The 22,610-nt window shown below is 50.4% G+C and overlaps 1 protein-coding gene across 18 annotated transcripts in view; it reads left to right on the forward strand.

The window, feature by feature from the left end:
* Window positions 1-18,506: 18,506 nt before the first annotated feature.
* The window catches only part of Col13a1 (collagen type XIII alpha 1 chain), an 81,856-nt gene continuing 77,752 nt past the window's right edge, over window positions 18,507-22,610 (forward strand). For 3 of the 18 annotated variants that reach the window (XM_074079041.1, XM_074079052.1, XM_074079048.1), the window contains exon 1: window positions 18,509-21,222. In XM_074079041.1, the coding sequence (XP_073935142.1) occupies window positions 21,163-21,222 (60 nt within the window). In that variant the 5' untranslated portion in view covers window positions 18,509-21,162. Of the gene's footprint in view, window positions 21,223-22,610 lie in introns of all 18 variants that reach the window. The other 15 variants (XM_074079040.1, XM_074079042.1, XM_074079055.1 and 12 more) reach the window with 9 other exon arrangements.

The raw sequence follows: 22,610 nt of genomic DNA on the forward strand, positions 1-22,610 counted from the left end.
AGGGTAGCCAAAGCAAAAATGTAAGACCTAAAAAGGACTGAAGATGTGGCTCAAGTGCTAAAGCACCTGCCTAGTGAGCACGAGGCCAGAGGCCCCAAGTTCAAACTCCAGCACCAACAGAAAGAGAAGTGAAACAGTGTGACTGTGTATGTAAAGTCAGTCCCTTAACAGGGCTGGGCTTGATGTTGAGCCCTGTCCCATCCTGTCTCCAAAACATATTTCCACAGTGCTCACACACATGCACACATTTAATCAAAGTCACTAACTGTGATCCGTTAAATAATGTCATCAATAAACGTCTTGGTCAGAGACACAAACATGGCAGGACCCTAATATGTGCATGCCCCTTCCTTCATCTCCCTTCTCTCCCCTTGCCCTTTCTTCTTCCCTCCCTGCTCACAACCCAGGTGAGAAGAGCCAGGACAGCCAAGAGTGGTCTGTGGCCTCCAGACCTCATCCTGGCCCTAAGCCGCCAATAAATAATGAATCTGTGTCAAAGCTTCGGCTCTGCAGCATCTCAGCTTGGGAGACAGATGCTTGCTTTGCTGGCTGAGGGATTAGGAGCCCTGGGAGGCAGGGCCAGAGGCCCCCCCGCCAATGCAGCAGGGGAGGGGTCCTCAACCCCTCTCCCTTTCTCCTCTCCATCTGCGACCCATAAAGGCACGGCAGGCCTGGCACAGTCAGCCAAGAAACCTAAAGAAAGTTCAATAGGTTCTCAGCATCAAGGTCTCAGTGGGGCTGGGACTGGCCCACTGGGAGAGGGGCGGGAGCTGCAGAGGGTCCTTTTCCCTGTAGAGGGCTGGACTCTGGTCCAAAGGAATGAGAGACCCAGTGTGCTTGGAATGCAGGCAGGAAATAGCCCTCCTGCCCCCTGGTTCCACCCACCTTCCTTTTCCCAGCTTGCCTGGGCTCCTATCGTGGGGTTGTCCGGCCAGATAGAGTGTGGGTCATTGTTCCAGTTCACTAAACCATGGAGGCGGGGAAGCCACCAGACCAGCTGAGATGGAGGTGCTTTGGGAAAGAGGACAGGACAAACACAGAGGCTTCCAAGAAGAATCAGATGGCTCCACAAGTGTCACAAGTCAGTACAACTAAGGTTGTTGATGAAATACAGCAAGCTGTGGGCCTGAAACGAGTTATAATCACCCTGCAGCAAATATCCTAAACCCACGTGGCTGCAGCTTAGTAATGAGAAGCAAAGCTTCTGCCTACTGAGTGTAGGGCCCTTTTGTGTACATATGGAAGTTTTGGCCTAATAACCGTCCCGCCATCTGCTGCTATGAGTTCCATTTCATCATAGAGAGGCTGTGGCTCCAAATATCAGAGGAAACCTGCCTGCAGCAACACTGCTATGGACGGTGGCAGGGGTTCACGCTCAGGTCTGTTGGTCCCCAAGCTCAAGCCCCAGGATTCCTCTGGCAGACCCTCAGCTGCAGTGTCAGGAGTGATGCTCAGAGCACAAACAGAAAACCACTCAGCGTGAGAGCGGGAGTGGCCAATGGCCACAGGGTGATGCTCTATCCCCTCAGCTGCCATCTAAGTCCCCTGTCTTCTCCACCCCAGACTCGGCTATCTTCCTGGCCCCTGGATGGGCCAGGACATTTTATTGAACCAGAAAGGAATGTCTTCCCTCTCCCCTCCATGAAAACAAAATAACCTCTCTCACAAGGAAATGTCTGGCACCAAAGCTTGAGACAAGTTGGGGGGACCACATCATCACCTCCTGATTTTCCCTACTGATGGCTCACCTTCTTCTTGGGGCCATGCCCTTGGTTACCATGGATGTCTGTACAGCCCCAAGCTGCTACCTCCAGCTGGCATTGGCTCCTGTATTGATGCCTCCTTGTGATTTCCATGGGCTGCCTCTGTACCTAAACACCTGGGATACCTTGACCCTCCTCCTCTAATTAAATACCATGCTCCCCTCCAGCTCACAAGAACTGGCATTTTCTCAACAGTTTACCAGACCCAAAGAGAAATATTAAGGGCTAGTGGAGTGGCTCTAGTGATAGAGCGCTAATCTACCAAAGAGAAATATTAAAACAATTTTTTAAATGTCTCAGAAGTCTGAAAGGGTGTTAGATAGCAGCACTTATAGAGGACAGGTTTTTAAACCAGTGGAAGATCACATCCAGGTCTCAAATCATCTCTTGACCCATCACAGACAGATGGGACAGCGCTCCCCCTTCCCATTTCTCCTAGGACACTCAGGTCACCTAGCCTGGTGCTTGGGGTGGGGGTGGGGGACAGCAATGGCACCCTTGTCATGTCCCATGGCCTAACATGAAGGCCCACACCTAGGACCCAGTTCAGTAGCCCTCTTGCCCTTTCTTTGGGGAGAGCTGTGGTTGTAGTCCCTCACAGTGGCAAGATTTCATTTTTATTTATTTTATTACAAGGAAAGGATATTATTTCTTTTTCCCATCTCCTTTTGATGTTGGCCAAGTCCTCCCCTGTCCCCAGTTCTGCAGGACTTTCTGACCTTGGTATCTTATGGAGCCTGCTTCTTCAGATGCCAACTGTATAGTCTTCTGTTGTCTTCAGGGGCTGGTGACAAGCACAGGGTCTCCTTCCATCTTCCCAGTATGCCTCAATCTGTCCCTGGGAACATGGCTGTTGTGGTCCCCCACACATTTGCTGAAGTTACAATGTTCTGGCCTGCTTCCAGGCTCCTTGCCCCAGTGAGCTGCTAGGTGACTTCAGCTTCTCCTACTTGTCCCTCCCAGTGCCTCTTGGGACAGCAGCCATCCCACAATGAGCTCCTGGGTGAGGTCAGAGGTCAGGAGAGTAGGTTGGTTCTACTTAATGATTTACTAGCCACTGTCCCCATTAGGGACCATTAGCACATCAAAGCAGTATTTGTAGAGCCTGGAAAATTAAATGTATTAGCATTAACTGGAGCTGGAGCCCAGCCATAAAACTCCCACTGGACAAAGTGGGGCAGAGTGCGTCCCCTTGGTCCTTGGCTACAGCAAAGGCTGAGGAGATCCAAACATTCACGTTCCTTCAGACAGCTCTGCACTCACACATGGATGTCTCACACCTGGAGCTCCATGGGAGTTGGGGCTGCTCAGTGCAGCATGGCTCTGAGCAAAAAGAGCAGCCACAGAACACAGAACGGGGTTCACATCCAGGTGGGACTTGCAGGTAAGAGCTTTAGAAAGGCTCTCTCAGCCTCACTTTGTCTCCAGTGGGACAGGTTGGGGTAACAACAGTGCCTGGTGAGGAACCTGGGAGCACAAACTGCCTGATACAAAAACAACACACCACAGGGCCTATACCTTACCCTATAGAGCAGGTTCAGTGTGGGTCTTCTTGGGGCTTTTCCAGTGGTAACCCCCATTGGGAAGAAGCTACCTTCTTAGAGGTCCTTGTGAATTTGGCCAGTGTGGTGCTTGACTTAGTGCTGTCACCATGGTGACTCCACTTTCCTGACTCCTGGACTGTCTCCTAACTAAGGTGAGGTGGGCTCTGGCCCTTGGCATTTTGAAGCAGGTTGGGTTTCCCGGGCAATTAGCTACCTGCTCCCTGGAGTGGCACCTTGGGAAGGGAGGGAAGAAAGCAGGCAGGCCTGGCAAAGGAGAAGCTAAGCTGTGACATGGTCTTAGTGGTGGTCACAGCCAGGCCAGGCAGTTTGGAACAGAGACAGCTCTTCAGAGTTGTCCCCAAGTATGTCATTGGGGCCGTGCCACAAGGGGACCCTGAACCAGCAGTTCCTGAAGAGGACAGACACCAGGGCCATCTGCCAGCAGCACTCTCAGAGTCTAGGGAACGAGCCTTTCAGCCCCACAGGAGAATCTGGGTGACAGTGCAGAGTCCTCTACTGGCACCAGGACAGAGGACAATGCTCTTGAGACCAGGAGCTCTACCTCTGCCTTCATTGAGGGGAACCATGTGTCCCTTGGGAGAACATGGAGTCCTCAGAGTTTTCTGTGGCTTCAGAACTTGTAGGTTGGGAAATGAGAGCTTCAGTCTCAGCGAACACATCTGTCCCCCTTCGTTCTGAGTTAGGAAGATTCTCAGGCTCAGAGAACAGGGAGGGAGGGTCAAAGTGATTTGCCAAAGTCTGGACTCCTCAAAACATTTCCAGTGTGCTCAGGAACAATGCTAGCTCCTTACTGTGGCCTTCAAGTCCTGCCGGCCCTGCCTCTCTCTCTACATCATCTCAGCCCAATCTCTTCCTTCCTCCCCAAGCCCCAGGCTCTGAGAAAATGTCCACAATGATAAAAAATATTTTATACCTGGCTAGGGGTGTAGTAAAGTGGTACAGCACCTACTTAGCATGTGCAAGGTCTTGGGTTCTATCCCACCAAAAAGAAAAAAGTATACCTGAGTTGTATACTTACCGTAGCCACTAGCCACATGGGTCAGGCATAGACTTGATAGTGAGACCAAGAAACTGAATTGAATATTTATTTTTTCTTAATTAATTTTAATTTTAATGGCTACAAGAGGCTAGCGGCTACCATATGGAACATCGCAGCTCCATCTACATAGGCTTTTTATCTGCATCCTGGATGCCCAAGGTCGTTCCTACCTCTGTGCCTTTGCACTTGCTGTTGCTTGCGTGGAATGATTGTCCATTAGATGCTCTGCAGGCTCCCTCTCACATAGGCTTCCATTTCCAGGACACATCCTAAAAGAAAGGCCTTCCTCAACTACCTAAGTCAAAGCGTTTTCCAAAATTCCAGCCCCTTCTATTGTACTTTAACCTCACCACCCATAACCAGAAATAGTAGTAATAGCAGTGTGAACACTAATGCTTACGTGGCACTTACTACATGTCAGGTGTTGGTTTAAGCACTTCACGCATGTGATCTCATTAATTCCCATACCTCTCTGAGATGAGTACTGTTTTATCCCCATTTTTACAGATGATGATGCTGGGGTTCACAGGCAACTTGCCCAAGGTCTTTTTCCTTCAGTAGTCTCAGTACCACCTTAGAGCAGCCAGGGCTCCATGCATCACCGTCACCTCAGCTGGCATTGTGCTCAGTCTTAGCTGGGCAGAGAGCCTAGGTGGGTGTGGGCCAGGAGGTCTCTGGCCCTGGCTGCAGGCACCAGCTCTGCAGCCCTATTGAAGCCCAGGCTGGAAGGATGGGCTGGGGGCAGTGATGGGGGCTTGCCCGGTGTGGCCTGTAGTCATCTCCTTCCCCATTCTAGAGCCCCCAGGGGGCTGGAAGGGGTGAGGGGTGGTGCTGACTGGGCCAAACTGGCAAGCCCTTCTCCTAGGCAGTGAGTGACACTATTGACCCAGTTGGACTCTGCCAGTTTCATTGTCCTCATCACCATCGTGTGGCTGGGGCAGAGCTGGAGCCAGTGAGGCTACACAGCCTGTTTATTGTGCTTTCCCAGTGCTGCCTCCAGCAAAAAGAGAGCTGATCTCAAGACCACCCAGTATCTTCCTCTGCAGAGCTTTCTCACGCCCACCTGCCATCCCCTCCCAAGCCTGTCCAGATGCAGGGAGTGAGGGGCCTGCACACAGAAGGAGGGCGAGATGGGGGCCAGGAGCTGCTCCATGGGAACCGGTACTGATAACACAGCCTGCCCCCACCCATCTCCAGATGCCCAGGCCTCCAAACAGCATCTCCTAATTAAAAAGTCAGGCAGGGCCTCCTGTGGAGAAGGGGCATCCTGGAGGAGGATGAGAGGAAGCGACCAGAGAACCTTTGGCCTCCTCTTATGCTGTGATGCTATGGTCCCCATTTCCTGTGCACAGTAGCCCCATCCCCCAGACCCTCCTTGCACCCAGATATCCTAAGAAAAGGCTTTGGACAAGGACCCTGAACTGCCAACCTCCAGTTCCACAAGGCTTCTTTTCTTCTAGGTGATCTGGAGCAAGCATCCTAGCCTTCTGGCCTCAGAGTTCCCATGGGTGTGCAGGAATGGTAGCTCTCCAAGGAGAACCACAGTATCCAGGGAAGTACAATACTGGAAACTCCCAAGAGTCTATGCACGTGAAGCCAAAAGCCATAACGAGGCATGCACCAATTGGCTCACACCTATAATCCTAGCTACTCAGGAAGCACAGATCAGGAGGATCAGGGTTTGAAGCCAGCTCAGGCAAATAGTTCTGCAAGACCCTATCTCAAAAAAATACCCAACCAAAAAAAAAAAAAAAAATGGGCTGGCGGAGTGTTCACTTGTAAAGCACCTGCCTAGCCAGCAAGGCCCTGAGTTGAAACCCCAGTGTTGCAAAAAAAAAAAAAAAAAAACCTTAAGGATGTTCCTACAGAGCTTTCACTAGTTGAAAAATGACTTATCAAAAGAAGAGTGCTGCATATAAATGATATTTGTTGTGCCATTGGATATAAAGGGCATAGAAACGTCATGGTGTAGTAAGCAATGAATTGTGGTTCGCAGTGCAGCTGTTTACAAAGTGTCGTTGAGTGCTGCATGAAAGGTGGGAACGTGTTTGCCTCGTGTGAAATGAAAGGAGCCTCGGGCCTGGTTATGAGCGTCTTTCTGCTTCGAGAACACAGGTATGGTTGTGGACGAGGATCAGAGGGGCCAGAGAAAAACGGAAACAGTTGTGTGCAAGCAGGGGGTGGGGATTAGCGATGATGCTGCTCTTTCACAAAATGGCCTTTAAAGTTCTCAAAGAGCTGTTTCAACAATAAATAAATGTCAGAAAAACAAGCCAACTTAAAAAAACAAAGCCAAATGTAAGTTCCAAAGAGTTTTCACTCTTCTCAGTTCAGATGGACCCAGTTCCTCAGCTCTCAGTCACCCCAGCACTGCACACACACAGCACATCTGCAAGAGGCCACACAGCTGGCTGTGCAACCGGGCACAGCCCCTGCTTGTCTGGCCAGTGTGTGCCGCTGCAGAGCCTGACTTCATTCCCCCCCTTCCCTCATCCTTTCTCCTCCCTCTTGCGTAAGCCTGAGGTAGTGGGGGTTTCTGCCCATCTCTGCTGGCCACCAGACCCTGGCCAGAGCTTCTGCATCCTCAGATATCAAAGTTCCGTCACTCACAGTTGTGCTGAGACCCCGCCATGGGTGGCACATAGGTTTCTCATAGAAGCTGCCCTGATCGATTGGTTGTGACTGCCAAAAGTACAAGAAACAGTGCCGCAAAAGACTAGTTATGTCTGCCGTGGGCCCTGGACAGAAGCTAGTAGAATGTAACCCAGACATCGTCTATCCCAGCACATTCTGGTATGAAACACAAGGGCTCCGAAGTCTCAGCTTACATGCTAACTTGCCAGTCCTTTCTGGAGGATCGTGGGCACTGCACAGCTCAGGCCTGGGTATAAGGGCACTGGAGGCTCCCATTTTCCAGGCAGTGTGCACACCTCATTTCCAGGTTGAGACAAAGACGGTCTTTGAGTCTCATGGGCCAGGCCACAGTCGCAGCTCCATTCTTTGCTAGTGATTTGACCTTGGATGATCTACCTAACCTGTGGAGCCCGGCTACTTTTATCTGTAAGTTAGAATGCTGGTGGATCAATGGAGTTACAAAGATTAGAAATAACGGCTAGAAAGGGTCCAGTCTCCTGTGGGCACATGACAGGTGTTAGACACACAGCAGCTGCTACCCTGGCCACCTGTGGGGTCCACAGGCTTTGGTGTTCTCTTTGGACAGGTGGTGTGGCGGAAGGCCCACGTCGGGGAGCCAGGATGCTGTCCCTGGGGCCATGCATTCTTTATTTCCTGGCTGCAGTTATGTGTATACACCTTGACCATGGACCTATGGGCAAATTTACACAGCTGCGTGAGGAGTGCTTAACCGAGGGACACAGACAAAAATGAGGTTTCGCTGATTATGTGATTATAAGTTAACACACTCTGCATTTTAACCAAGTATTAGCATGCATTTGTTACTAGTCACAGTATATGTTTTAAATTGTGTATAGTTGATAGTAGAATTAAGAAAAATAGGTCCAATTAAACACCATAATTATTCAGAAATAATTTAGCAGGTCTGTCTCCTCACCTGGCAGTACTTGGTTGCATGACAGGAGGTCAACCTGTTTTAGACACACAAGCAAGCCCTTGGCACCTTGCCACAGTCCCCAACATTCCCTATTGCCCCATGTATCATCTACTTCACTCACTTATCCTGCCTACCTGGTTCCTTATAGGCAATGAAGTATCCAGCAACTAATATCCTTCTACTTCTCCTGGAGTAATGACCAAAGAGGCAATGCCTAGGCCCATTGTAAATCTTACAGTTCAATGGAAAACATAAGGTAGAAAACGTGAATTGACGTCACGTGTAGAAAGGAGAATATGATGAACACACTGTTTTGGTACAAGAGCCCATTGCCTGGAGAAGGTGGTGTGGGCTGCAGTGTGCATGCTGTGTGACCTTTGCTGGAGAACTGGCTGTGCTCTGTGGTGTGGAAAATGGACCACAGCTTGCACAACTGCAGACTTCCTGAGGAGGACAGAGGTGAAGGTAGGGGGTGGGGCAGGATGTCACTTTCTTTGGGAAGATCTCTCCAGGTCATGTGGGAGGATCTGTCTGCTCCTGGGAGATTCAGTCAAGGGTGACAAGTTCAAGTTCAGAGATCCTGAGACTTCAGATCCTTATCGAAACAGAGTTGAGGGGTCGCAGCTGGCACAGTGTGATGGTGAGCCCCAGCCCTGATTGATATCCACCTTGACCTCATAAAGGCGACTTGACAGAGAACCTGACCCCCTTCCCTGGGCTGCTGCCCCCATCTGGGCTTGCAGACAACCCCTCAGCCCTGCACCGGAAACTGCTCAGCTAAGAGCAATGCCTGCTCTTGGCCTGAGTCTGCAAAACTCCCCTGTAATCACCAGCGAGACCACCCCAAGATTCTGCGCTCAGGACTTGTGACTCTGACCCTGGCCTGGAAGTGTCAGGGGCCCACGGAAGTGAGAAAATGCAGTGTGTCCCACTGAGCCCGAGCTGGTGACGCTAATCCGTACTGATTTACTCAGTGTTCCTCAGCCCCATCCCTCCTGGCTTATCTCGCCTCCTCCTGGGCAGGCCTGCTTGTTTTCCGGCTTCCAGGGCTTTGGGGGTTCACGGGAGAGGCAGGGTGGCCCAGACCCTCAGCCTGCCCTTCCTCAGTTTGTGAACCCAGCAGAGATGCCACCTCTCTGTGCCTCAGTTTCTTCATGTGCAAAATAAGGCTTGTAAGGTCAAACATGACAATACCTGTAAGTCATTAAGAAGAGTGTCTAGCAATGGGAAGAGCTGTCTGAGTGCTAGCTGGTTAGCTCTTCTGGCTAGACAGCGGAGAAAGCTGTCACATGTCATTTTTCCACTTCATACCTGTAATAATTTCTATAGCACCATGCATGGTACACTTACTCCACACCATGTATGATGCAAACAGTTTACTCAGATTCTCTCCTCTGCATCTCCAAATCCAGTGAGATAGATGCTATCATTACCTCAATTTGACAGAGAAGGACATTGAAACTCAGAGAGGCTAAGCACCTTGCCCAAGGTCACACAGCCAGTAAGTCGAAATGTCAAGGCTCTAACCTGTGACTGTGTGGCTCCAAAGCCTGTGCTTCTGACAGGAACCCAATTCCATTGCTTCTCAGGCTGATTATAGTCCTTTCTCAGATGGGCCAAGTCTGGATGGGGTTAGCAGTCAGCCCTGGAGTGGGACACTCCGGGAGCCAGTTTCAGCACAGAGATGAGAGTGATCTGAAGTTGGCCCAGGGATGAGGCCATGTGGTCCTCAAAAGGACTTGAAAGGACTGATCGCAGACTTTTCTTTTCAGCCGTCCAAACATCTCTCCCCACTCTTGATTTGCTTTCACAGCTGAAGCAATAAATGCAGGGGTCAAGAGGGAAAACTTTAGAACATCACTGATTCCAAATGCTGGCTCTGCCTCTTACCAGCTGTGTGACCTTGGGCAAATTACTTAACCTCTCTGTGCCGGAAAAGCCCCATCTGCAAAGTGGGGCAGTGAGAGCTCTCATCCTGTTGTCAGGGCAGGGAGCTAAGACATACGTTTGGAGCTACGGCCATGCCCAGGCTCCAGCTGCATGATTATGGGCCTTAGTGTCTCTGTCTGCTCTGTGTGGATAGTAGTGGGACAGTTGGGAACAGTGAAAGAGACAGCAGAGCTCAGTAATGCCAGTGTGCATGCCTGTGGTGAGACAAGGCTTGGGGAGATACCCTCCTGCCAGCGGTAGCCTGTGGGACCTGCCAGTGGAGCCCCAACTGGAGGCTGAGCTGTTCAGGCAGGGCCTCACACAGCAGCATCCGATATCGTGGTGAGATCCCATGTCAGAAAGCGGCCTGGTCGGAGGTGGTGTCCCAGAGGCTTTCCTCTGCAGGGGCCCATGTGACACTGGCGAGAGAAAGCTACCCCGGCTCAGGCTGGAGAGCTGGGCTGGCAGTCAGGAGTCTTGCTAAGCCCACCTGTGCCTCCACAGTCTAGTCGCTGGCCATGACCACAGGCAGGGAACAGGGGAGGGCTGACGAGGAGGAGACAGGATCCGCTGGAAACGCTCTAGGGGTTAAGGACCACACGCTCCCTGTCTGCACTTCACTCCTCCTCCTTTCAGGGTTTGCCTTTTCATTCAAATAAGAAAAGGTAAAACAGAGCCTCAAGAAGGAAGACAGGCTGGATGTGTATAGACAGGATCAGTCCAGCCGTGTGGCACCCCACAGATTATTCGGGCATGGGGTCCAACATGGTGGCAAAGAGAACTCAACATCACCCTGAGGTCAGCAGCAAAGCCAGCTCTAACCTGGACAGAAAGGAAGTCAGGGCCAGGGGCCTGACCCCAGGGGAGGTGCAGGAATTCCTGGCCACCATCTGCAAAGTCTTCTGGAAGCAGGCGGTTGGGAACCAGAGAGGAGCCCTGCTCCAGCCAGAAGTTGCCAGACCTCATGCCTAAGGGTCTGGGGTTGGGGGCTCTGTGGGAGGGGAATCTGAAGCCCCCTAAGGATGGGGCAGTGTCTGACTCTCCCAGCATCCGACATAGCAGCCCACACGTAGCTGGTATTGAGCAGGTGTTTCTGATGACACAACAGTCCTCCCTTTCTCATGGGGGACTTTCCCAGACCCTAGTGGAAGCCTTATATATATACAGTACTATGCTTTTCCCCGTACATACATATCTATAATAAGGTTTAATTTATAAAGTTAGGCATATAAGAAATTAACTCTGATGGCTAATGATGAAATAGGACAGTTGTAAAATATACTGTAATATAAAGTCACCAACATCACTACTCTTGCAGTTTGGGGCCACTAAGTAAAACAAGGGCTCCTTGAACACAAGCTCTGCTATACCATCACAGTTGCTCTGATGACCCAGACAGCTGTCAGTGACTGATGGACAGGTAGCATATAGAGTGTGGATACGCTGAGGACGGGTTGCTTCATGCAGCAGGCAGGACAGCAAGATGGCATGAGATTCATCGTGTTATTCAGAATGCTGTGAAATTGAAAACTTATGGATTGTTTATTTCTGGAATTTTCCATTTAATATTTTTGGGCTGCAATTGACTGCTGGTAACAGAAACCTTGAAAAGCAAAACCACCGATAAGGGGGGACTACTATAAACACTTGTGATGTGGGCATGAAGGGAACAGCTGAAGTGTGCAGAAAGGCGACTTTCTTTATCCTCCTGCTTCTGTGTTCAGCTTTGCTTTCAAGCCCCTGCCATCTGCTGAAGGGTGAGAAAATAATTCTGAGGAACTCGCCATTTCCTGTTTAATCCTCAGCCTTTCAGGCTCCTGTCAGCAGTTCAGGATGCCATTCCATTCTGTCTCCCTCTCTCCTTTTCTCCCCGCCCCCCAACTCTCCATCTCTCCTATTATCCACGATTACAACTGGGTAGGGGGACTATTGATGTTATAGGGTCAGGAGGGGACACAGATGTGTCCTCTGGCCACCTTGGGTCTGAGTTGTCCACCTTCCCTGGACTGGGCATGGCCCTCCTTCTGCAGGTGGGGCTTTGCAAGCCAGGCCTCCTCCCTCCAGCCTCTTGCGGCCACTTCCCAGCAGCCTTAGGGCTGCTTTTCCTGGTTACAGGAGACTTAGGGTGGTCATAACTACAGTAGTGGGAATGGGATCTCCTGTCCTTCTGTGTCCTTGCTGTGGGCTGTCCCTCTCTGCCCACTCATTCAAGCAGACTCCCACCAGTCATTTGCCCTCACCCCTTCCCAGCTAGGCGTGGAGTCATCCTTGGAAACACAGGGCTGTGTGGACAATGGGTAGAGGCCGGGTAAAGTCAGGGTTCTATTAGGAAGGAGAAGGGGAGCATAGCTGCTGGGGAGTCTGCCATCCTGGCATATCCTGAGCTTCCTCCCACACATCCCCAGGCATGGGGACACAAAGGGACAGCCTCCAGATTGAAGGGCAGGGTTTGCCAAAGGCAGAGTGGTAAAGGAATTCATGGAGACCCTATCAGGAGAGGAAGCCCACTTCTATGGAATCCATAGGAAAGTGGCCACTCAAATTGCTCCCCAGGAGCTCCAGGTGTGGCAGCAGCTCAGTTTGGAAGTAATGGAGATCGCCTGAGGACTTGTGGGGCCGGGGCCCAACTGAACAGGCATGACCCCTGGATCGCACCTCCCAGTCCTTCTGCCAGTCTCAACAGCTGGATAGAGAGGGGAGGCGAGGGCTATATTTCATGATCGTCCCACACTTGGTATGAGGTATGCCTGGGGGGTACAGGCCACCCAGCCTGTCCATCTCCATCTCTGCTGCTTACCAAGGTTGGACCCAGCCTGGTAAATCATAAAAGGGCCCAGCTGCTTTTGTCCCTGTGTCTCTCCCCCAAATGACTCTAGTTCTAGGTTCCATCTCATGTGCCAGTCCTGCTGATTGATAGTGGTTGTGGTGGAAAAAATTGTGAAGCCTTGTCTAGGCTCATCGAAGGAAAGTAATTGTGATTGATTAGTAACGTCTGCTATGGATGAGTGGGGAGGGGAGGCAGAGAGAGAGAGAGAGAGAGAGAGAGTTGCATGCTCCTCCAAGGACTGTTGCTCTCTTTCACCCCAAGGTGGAAAGGTCTGAGAGATGTCACCCTAGCACAGATCTGAGCTATAGTGTGCTGGCAAGTGTTTAACAACTGGCTCTCAGGATGGAGTGGAGCTGCTTTGTAGCTTTTCCCAACTTCTGCAATGGGAGTACTCCCACTGCTGCCATCGTGAAATCACCCGGCGCTGTGTTAGGAAGAGATGAATACACACTGGTTCTGGTTCTAAGCCGTCAGAGGTTTTATTTTGTTTTTGTTTTTTTCTGCCAATGGTGGGCTGTTCTGGGAAGAACACTAGGACTCCGGATCACTTACCATGAACCACTGACAAGCAACCTCCCTTCTCTGAGCCTCAGTCTCCTCATCCATGAGATAGGAGTTGGTTGTAGTGAGCTATGAGACAGGAAGTGCTTTTGTCAAAGTCACAAATCATGATTTATCGAACATATGCCCGGAGCATCCAATTCAGACTGCCCAGAAATCAGCCTCAGCCTGCCCTGTACAGCCAGGGTCAGGCTGCAGGGCTGGGGGTGGGGGGTTGGTTGCTCCCTTTGATGTCAACCTCAAAGGCTGGAGGCTGCTTCCACGAAGTTCATGTGACTTCCCTCAGCAGCCATCATGCCTGCCATGAACAAATTTCGCTAGTGTGTTTTTGAAGCTTCGCAAGAAGGAAAGATTCCCTTCTCCGAGGCTCGATGTAGCAGAGGCTGCTCCTTTGATTTCTCCTGTGTGCCAACCTCAGACTTCCATGGTCCAGTGATCCTAGGAGGCTGAGTTTCACTGAGCGAGGCTGTGTTCCTGCCGTGCAGTATCAGACCTTGACATGAGTATAAGCTCAAGCATGTGTGAGCTGTGTGACTTAACTCTCTGGGCCTTAGCTTTTTCATCTGCAGAGTGGGAATAATAACCATTGTAACTACTTTGTTGGGATGTTGGGTAGACTGAGTTCTTAGCACCAGAGTAGGGCATAGGATAAAGTCTCAATACCTGAGTGGAGGTGGATGAGGCAAAACTGTAAATGAATGGAATCCCAAAGTTGGTAAACCTCAGATCAAGTAAGGCCCAGGCCTGTAAGGGGGGCATCTCATCCTCAGCTCTATTGACATCTGACACCAGATTTGTCCCTCACCTGTACCCTCTAGAGACCATTAGCAGCCTCCTAGTTTTGACAATCAAAAATGTCACCAGACATTGTCAACTGTCCTCCAGGAGCAAAATTGGCTCCAGCTGAGAGCCCCTGCACTGCAAGCAGTGTGACTGGTACTGTTTGTCACTCTCAACGTCCAAGAGAAACCCAGATTGCAGAACATTTGTCCTGGCTGAGATGGGTGGGTCTGACATGTGGCAGAGCCAAGTGGCAGGTGCAGCCTGGCAGCAGGCACTCAGAGGCATGCCTGGGGGCTCAGACCCCCGCTGCTGGGAGCCACTGGTCCCAGCTTATGTGGCATTGAACTCCCCTGCCCAGGAGCACGCTGGGTCCAGAGACTGGCAGAGCCAAGCAGGTCACCCCTACCACCCTCAAGGACCTGCGTGACCTCCAGCCTGGAGAGCACAGGCTTTGGAGCAAGAGAGACTAGGTTCAAATCCAGGGTCCACTGAATGGAAATTAAACCTAAAACATAAAATGTGAAGAACTTCAAAAAACAGGTGTTGTCCAGTGATCTCCTTAGGGCGGTTGCTTAACCTCCACAGAATAAGTTCCACCTATGAAATGGGGACCATCCTACCACCCTCATAAGGTTGTTGGAAGAGCCACTACAACATTACAGTTACAGTCAGTCAATGGACTGACTGAGTGAACGAATGAATGATGTCTCCCAAAACAGGTCTTTCTCCCTCCATCCTCATGGCTCACTCAGTTCTCTTCTCTGGACATTCTCCAACTTTCTCACATGGGACATGTTGATTTCTCAGCAGAAGAAAAGAAGTTCTTCATCTCCATATCACCAGAACTTAGCATTGTATCTGTGGATAGTAGGTGCTTAAAAATGCAGTTTTCCATCCTTGAAGGGCAATGGCCATGTGTTATTCATCTTTAGATAGCCACAGGCCAGCACAGGGACTGACACAGAGAAGACATTCTTCAAATGTTTGCTGAATCAATGAATGACTGCACAAAATGTGCTTGAAAGGCACACCTAGCATCCACCCCAGGATTCTTCACAGGGCCATTCCTGCATTTCCTAGTGCTGCCTAGTGTGGAACACAGTGCCAGATGAAATCAAGGGGTCCCTACTGCAGACCTTTCTGGTTGACAGTTGTCAGGGGAAGGACAACAGTTGGATTCCTCAAGGGGCCTAGCTATTTTCCAGAAGGACCCATGGAAATGAGGGTGACCCCCACCATTGTCGGGGAAACATTTGTGATAGAGCCTAGAGATTCTCCGAGTCTCTTCCCTTTCCTACAGCACAGTGACAACACATAGGAGCCTTTCTCTTTCCTGAAGTCCCTGTAAGTGACAGGTGCAGGTAATGACAAGATCTTGGCAAAACTGAATTCCCTTGCATAAGTCAAAAGAGCCCCAAGAGAATAGAAGGTTGAGTATGGACAGGGGTGGAGGCTGAGTGGGTTGGACATCCCAGGGAGAAGGTTGGAAGGACATGGTCTACAGACACTTTTGGGGGTGGGGTGGCTGCTTTTTGAGTGAGAGGCACTGTAGCAAGGGGTCAAGAGCACTTCCAGTGACTAACTGCTGGGCTATGGGGGAGTTGCTTGACCTTTCCCTGCCTCAGTGTCTTGGTCTGCAAACTGGGGTCTACTTTGTAATGGAAAACACTTAGACCTGTGCCTGGCACCTGGGAAAGAGGGGTCTGTGCAGGAACGATGGTCGTGGTGATGCAACACCACCCCAGAAATCTGAAGTAGCATTTATAAACCTTGGGGAAGACCCAGAAAACTCTCTTCTGGGACCTGGCTGAGTGACCGCTCTAGCTTCAGCTATCTATGTATCTATTTAAGACTGCTAACCTTAAATAGGCTGCCACCAGAGCTCCAGCCTGTGTGACCAGGGACTTCACCAGGGCCCTGTCAGGATCAGTGGGCTCAGGGCATCTGCCCTCCATGTGGCTGAACCATCCAAAAATTGCCACAGGCTAAACTTCGTCACCAGCCTGCTTTTCATGCTGAGGACACATCCCCGACCAGGAGGCTAGGACTCCCCAGCTGGGCTGGCCCCTGGCAGGCTGCACTCAGGATACTTTCAGGTTCTGGGTGACATTTCCCTGCCCCTTTGCCTAATAGGTACCAGATGTTCCCCCTCCCTACTCCACACTACTGCTGGCTTACTCTGGAACCTTGCATGCAGGCCGGCCCACCAGCCTGGGGCTTCCCAGCCAATCACTACACAGCTTGATTTTTTTTGTTGTTGTTTTTAATTCAAAACATTTTGCTTCCCCTTAAGACGATGGCTTGATAGAGGCCAGTATGATTTGGGCTGTTTCCTCCTGTGTGGGGACCACGGGCAGATCAAGGAGAGAAGAAAGCCAGTTTGGGGAACCTGAGGAGCCAGAGGAAACATAAGTAGTCTTTATTTGCCAGGCATGAAAGTAGCACAGGAGTAGCTGTAGCCAGGTCACCGAGGCTGAACAGATGCACAGGCCCAGCTGGGAATCCCAGGGACCTGTGAGGACTCTGTGGCTCATGTGCTGCAGAAATGTCTTCTGGTTCCCTATCTTTCAGCCAGTTTGTTTCCCTGCCTTCCTATCCCACTCCCACCATTCCTCCTTCAGAATCCCTGAACTTGTAATTCTTGGCTATTGCCAGTAAAGAGATACGGCAGCTGCTGAGGCCCACTCTGGTGACACAGTAGACACAGGAGGAAGGGGAAAAGAGGCTGCAGGGACCAAAGGCTGGGCTGGAGGCCAAGAGGTGGGCCTCGGCAGACCCAGGAGCACAGGATACCTGCCTGGCTCGCTACCTGATAGAAACCAGGACAGCTGATAGACATCGGTGGTAAACCTAGTGAGGAGCTCCTCCCACACTGGCTCTCTCCTGCTCATTTTCCATTGTGGGGTGTGGGAAGCTCGCAGGGCAGTACTAACAGTCTAGACCTCCCTGGGTTCTGTTATTTTGATCTCTTTCTGTGTGCCGTGGTGCCCACCATCCCGTGCCAAGTAAAGGAACCTGAATTTAGGCAGGCCCTAAAGAGCCCATTTCTGGGGGGCAGAAAGCTGAGGCCTGGGAACCATCATTAGGTCCCCTGCAAAGCTGAGCCTGGGGCCAGACTTCTGGGCTTCCCACACAATAATGAGAATATAGAGATGAAATAAATGGAAGAGAGATTATACCAGGAAAGTGAACGAGGAAAATACAAATTTTGAGGACCAGATGGAAATCCCTCTGCTAAAATCTTAGATGCTTCTTCTAAGGCGACCTCTCTGCCGCCCCCTACTGTCAGCAGTGACGTTGATCCTGGCATTTTCTCTCTTTCAGGACCTCCTGTAAGTATGCTGCAGCCTGGTCTGGTGCATCTGAAAGCCTAAATCATCTACTGGTAACGGGGTCCTGGGTGGGGTTCTAACAGCCAGACTCTTGCAGTCTTGCAGGGGCCCTATGCAGACTGCTTCCAAGCCCCCCTAGATGGGGAAGAAGGATGCTATTTAATTTGAGCATAGCTCTGTGTACAAGAGCATAGCTGTGCAGGGCAAAGTAGGCCTAGTTTCATTCTGCAAGGCAGGTTGTCCTTGTTGTGCCAGCTCCTTTGTACCCCAAATAAGCAACTGCAGACAAAGAAGCAGCAGGTATTAGAAAGAAGAGGGTTATCACCCCGACTCAGTTCTGCCCCTGGAAAGTCTCCACCTCATCCAGAAAGCAGGTCAGGGCTTGGCTCCAAGTGTAGAGTGCCCAGGAACACTGATGTTCACACCCCTGCGTGGGCAGCTGTTCTGGCCAGGTCCCTTGGGGCAAGTGGAGCCAGTGGTGGTGGTGGTGGTAGCCATAGAGGTAGTATGTCAGTCCCAGGGTGGGCAGGGGAGCCCAGCCATTTCTAAAGAACCTGAGAAGAGCCCAAGGAGATGTCTCCCCAAGGTAATGGATCCAGAGAACAGGATTACGTGCTCTTTGAGGGACAGCATTTGATATCCCAACAAAAGACTCAAAAAGCACTGGAGGAGCTGGGGACCAGGAGATAAAAGGGCCGAGCCTCAACTCAGCTCTTTCTCAAGGTTACTGAAATCCACCCACCCCGTCCCTCATTCAGAGAAGTCTGTTCTATAGGTGATTTCCTCCCTCCCCAACACTGCCCCGGTACCTGGTACCTGGGAGAGCAGCCGCCCAGCGTTAATGAGATCATTATCTAAATTCCACCAGTGCCCTGACACCCTTGGACCAACTGAGGGTCGTGCCAAGCCCCCTGAGTGGTAAGACACAGGTGAAGAGGAAAAACCTGTCATTCTCTGAAAGGAAGAGGGTGATTCATCATGACATGTTTAGGATGTCAGATCACAATTCCTGTCATCCATCTTCTAACATTGACAGCCATAAGGGACTTTGACAGACCACCTGGGTTGTATGTCCCCTGTCTTTTTTTTTAATGAAATCTCCACCTCCCTCCTCCTGGGGCCTCCTCTACACATGATGTCCCCAGAGTTGATGGAGTTTACCCCAGTGGCAGCATTGACTCTGAGTCCTTGTCTGACTCAAGGATTTTTCCCAAGAATTTAGCATCCTGAGAACTTGTGCCAGCCTGGCCCAGGCACTGTTCCCAGCTGGAACAGGAACTGATATTCCTAGGGTCTGCAGTGTCAGACAAGAGTTGGGGGGTATGAGTCTCTGTTCACAGTCTGCCCACCTGACCACAACTGAGCCAGAAAATGAGGTGCAGGGCCCAGGTTAGCTTTCCCACCTACCCAGACTGACACTAAAGAAAAACACTGAATTTTGCCCAGCTCTGGCTGAAAGCACAAGAGAGGAAGTGGAGGGAGCGGGAAGCCCACCAGGATGGGGATAGCCTCCTCAGCCCTGTTCTCTCCACTTCCTTGAAAAGAAGGATGCCAATGGCCAGAGGTAAGGGCTAGCTGGATGCCTGTCTGCTGCCTTGAGGGTATCTCTCAGGGGCTGGCCCAGCCTCCACTCAGAAGACCCAGGTTCCCATGGGCACAAGGTTGGCTCACACCATGGAGGATGGATTGATGAGGCAACAGGAACCATGAAATTGATAGCAGATTGGTAGCCACCACTGGCCCACACTCATGCATATGCAGACATTGCCAATGGATTCAACGTAATCAGTGAGCCAGCTGACATCCATCATTCCCGGGGAACTTACTTAATACTGGGAACTGTGAGACTGAAACAGATGAAAGGGAAGTAAGGGTATACTTCTCTGGATAAATACGGAGAAAGACTTAAGGTCAGCTACCAGGCCTAGTCTCACACGATTCTCGCTGCAACGCTAGCTGACGCTGTGAGAGGCCCTGTTTTGATTTTATGCAAGCTGTGTAACAGTGATGACTTCCTGCTTCTTGTGCCCAGTCCTGGCACTGCCACTCTTAACTGTGGCTCAGCAAATTATTTATTCTCCTGTGCCTCATTTGCCTCATCTGTGGAATGGGAACAGTATTGTATCTGCCTCGTGTGGGTGTTGTGAAGACTATATATGTATATGAGTACACAGTATCGGTATATATTTTTCTGCTTGGAATATATCAACTCATTTTATCCTAGAAACGGGACTTTTCCAGCTGATCCACAAAGGTTCTCATAAGCCTTTAATTTTAAGAGAGAAATTATTATTATGTGAATTTTTGTTGATTAGTTTATTTCATTTCTTTCTGTCCCACCTCATCCCAAGGGAGGGATTTAAAACTAGATAAGGAAGCCAGAGTAGGGAATGGAGAGCAGAGCAGGAAAATTTGGCTTTGAGCTCCTCAGAGCAAAAGCAGCTTTTGCAAGATTCGGGCTGCAGTGTGGTAGGAGTACACAGAACAGTCCGTGAAGCACAGCTGTTCTTGGTCCTACACCTCCACCATCTGTCCCCTCTATTCTAATAGTGGCAGCAGCTGGCATTTACTTAGGGCTTGCCCTCTGCCAGTCCCCGAGTTCAGTGCTTTACATACATTATCTCTTTTAATTCTGAAAGATGGGTGATGACTTTTCTCCCATTTTCAAGATGAGGAAATAGAGGCACAAGGAAACCAAGCCACTTACTTAAGATCACCCAGGTAGTAAACGGCATAGCCAAGATTTGAGCACAGGTGCGCTCAGAGCTGCTGCCGAGAAGACACACTGTCTGTCTCACTGAGACACCTTCACCGCCAAGACCCTGGGTCCTGCCATGCCAGGCTGCAGCCCAACTCTTGAAGGTCTCTTAGGAGTGTCTCCCTTCTTTACAAGGGGCTTCACGATTCCCCAGGAGGCACTGCTATGGGCAGTTTCTCACCTCTGCTTCTATCAGATTCATCAGGAAGTCAGGATCCAGTGCTAAAAGGACATGACTTCCTCGTGATTTTCTTGGTTCTCAAGCTGCCTCTAAGCATATTGCTATGAGAATAATTAGTATAATTGACTTTTTTTTTCTGCACTAGTGATTCAACTCAGAGCCTTATGAAGCCACTTGAGCCACACCCCGAGTCCTCTCTGCGTTTTTTTTATTTTGTTTTGTTTAAGTTTGTCTTTCAGACAGGCTCTTGAGCTAACTTTGCCTGAGCTGGCCCTCCTATCTCTGCCTCCCTGAGTACCTAGGCCAACATAAAAGTCCCGCTGCCTGTCTTGTGATCCTCTGTGGATGCACCCACACACATATCCATGGTCTTGTACCATGGACTCAGATGTGACAGGTCCAACAGGGGCATCTCAGGGGCTGAAGGACTCTGCCCTGAACCTGGCTCCTCCAGTGTGGTGGAACAGGGAAGACCAGACCCTAACATGATAGCCCCTTACCTAGGCCATGGCCAGGATGCATGAGTGGCAGTCACTATACAGCTCTGAGTGAGGCAGTGCTCTCAGAGAGAGGGCCATGCTGGTGAGGCCCACGGGCCCAAGCAACCTTGAATCAGAAAAAGGATAGTCTCTTCTTTCCGTTTCCTGTTCCTAGAGACCTTGGCTATCTGGTTTTATTAATGAATGAATCAATTAATCAATCAATGAATAAATGCTAGGAAGTAAATAAATAAATGCCTAGTGGTCACAGCACACCTGAATTTTGCTAATTAAATAACAGAAGCTCCCAGAGCACAGGGAACCTACCCGAGCTCATGCAGGATCGAACAGTTAGCTAGTCGATATCCCGACCCATGTCGACTTCACTCTTCACCCCTTTATTTCAGGGCCCCACTGGAAGACCCGGACTCCCAGTAAGTAACTTTCTTCTTCTTTCCTCTGCTCTTCTTTCATGTGCTTTGTATTTATTCGTTTTCTTCAGTGTAGGGATGGAACCCAGTGCCTCACACATGTTAGGCAAGCACTCTGCCACCGAGCTATTCTGTAGCCCCTCACATGCTGGAGGGTGGCTGGGTTGGGTGGCTGGTTCCCTTCCAGGTGTCTCCAGGCCAGGCCTCTCCCTGGAGTCTCTAACCTGGAGCTGAGGGTGGGACCCACTGAGCCTCTCTGCCTTGGAGCCCTTGAGAAACCTGGAGCCACCAGCTGTAGCTCTTGGTCCCCAACAGCCCCCGTCACCCCTGCCCCGGGGAAATCAGGCAGGTAGGTGGATCTCAGCAGCAGACTGTCCTAAGGCTGGAACTGACCTCTAGACTAATGGTCCTGTAATTGGGTGCTGGAGGGGGCAGCAAGCCACTGACTCACTCAGATCCTCCCACATACCTCATGGCACTCAAACCACTGTCCCTCCCCTTTCTCCTCTGGCCTCTTGTGAAAGAGAGGACTCAAAACCTTTGTTTTCATCTAGTTACCATTTCTGAATTCTAAAACTACTGGGCAACAGAGACTTTGGAACAAAAGTAAGACTAATACTAATAGTTTCTTGGTGAAACTCTAATAGATCCAGCCACTAAGCTAATCATTCTTTATGCTTGATTTGTTCAACAACTCAGTGAAATGAGTATGGCTAGATCCATTTTAGAGATGAGGAAACTGAGACTCAGAGAGGCAAAATACATTGTCAACTGTCCAAGCTTCAGTGGGAGAGCTGCTGGAGACCCATGTTGTCACACACCATTCCATACTGAGATTTCTTGTGGTCCATGCTTGGTATTTGAGAGCCAGCTTCTCAAATGTCTGCACATTGTCCTGTGCATTCCTGGATAGATGAGATGAGTGCTAGACATGGATACTGTGGGCCTTCAGGTGGAGAGTGACTCAAGCAAGATGTAGCCAGTCAGAGGGCAAGGTGGAGTGTGGAAGTGGGCCTGGGGTGGCACCTAACTGCCCTGTCCCATTGCTCAAGGCTACATCCATTGAATTCCAGACCCTTCTGTTCTTTCTTCTCCACTTACTCCCCTTTTGGACATGAATTGTACTATAGCCTTTTGACTAATCCAACAGCTTCTAAAATTCATGCCCAGCAGTGTCTTTCTTAATGAAATGCATGTGGGAGAATGTTCAGCCCAGAGCACAGGAGAACTGGGGAATTGGTCCTGTGAAATCCAAGGAGGGGAAAAATCATATGATTATGGGGAATGTGGTCAGACTTTTTTTTTTTCTGACAACGTCCACCTTTAAAACACATTTAGGGGGCAATTTACAGAGCAGGGACTGCTACAGAGTTTCCAGTCTCTGGCCATTC

Source organism: Castor canadensis, chromosome 7 (assembly GCF_047511655.1).
Source record: "Castor canadensis chromosome 7, mCasCan1.hap1v2, whole genome shotgun sequence".
In the NCBI taxonomy this organism is placed as follows: domain Eukaryota; kingdom Metazoa; phylum Chordata; class Mammalia; order Rodentia; family Castoridae; genus Castor; species Castor canadensis.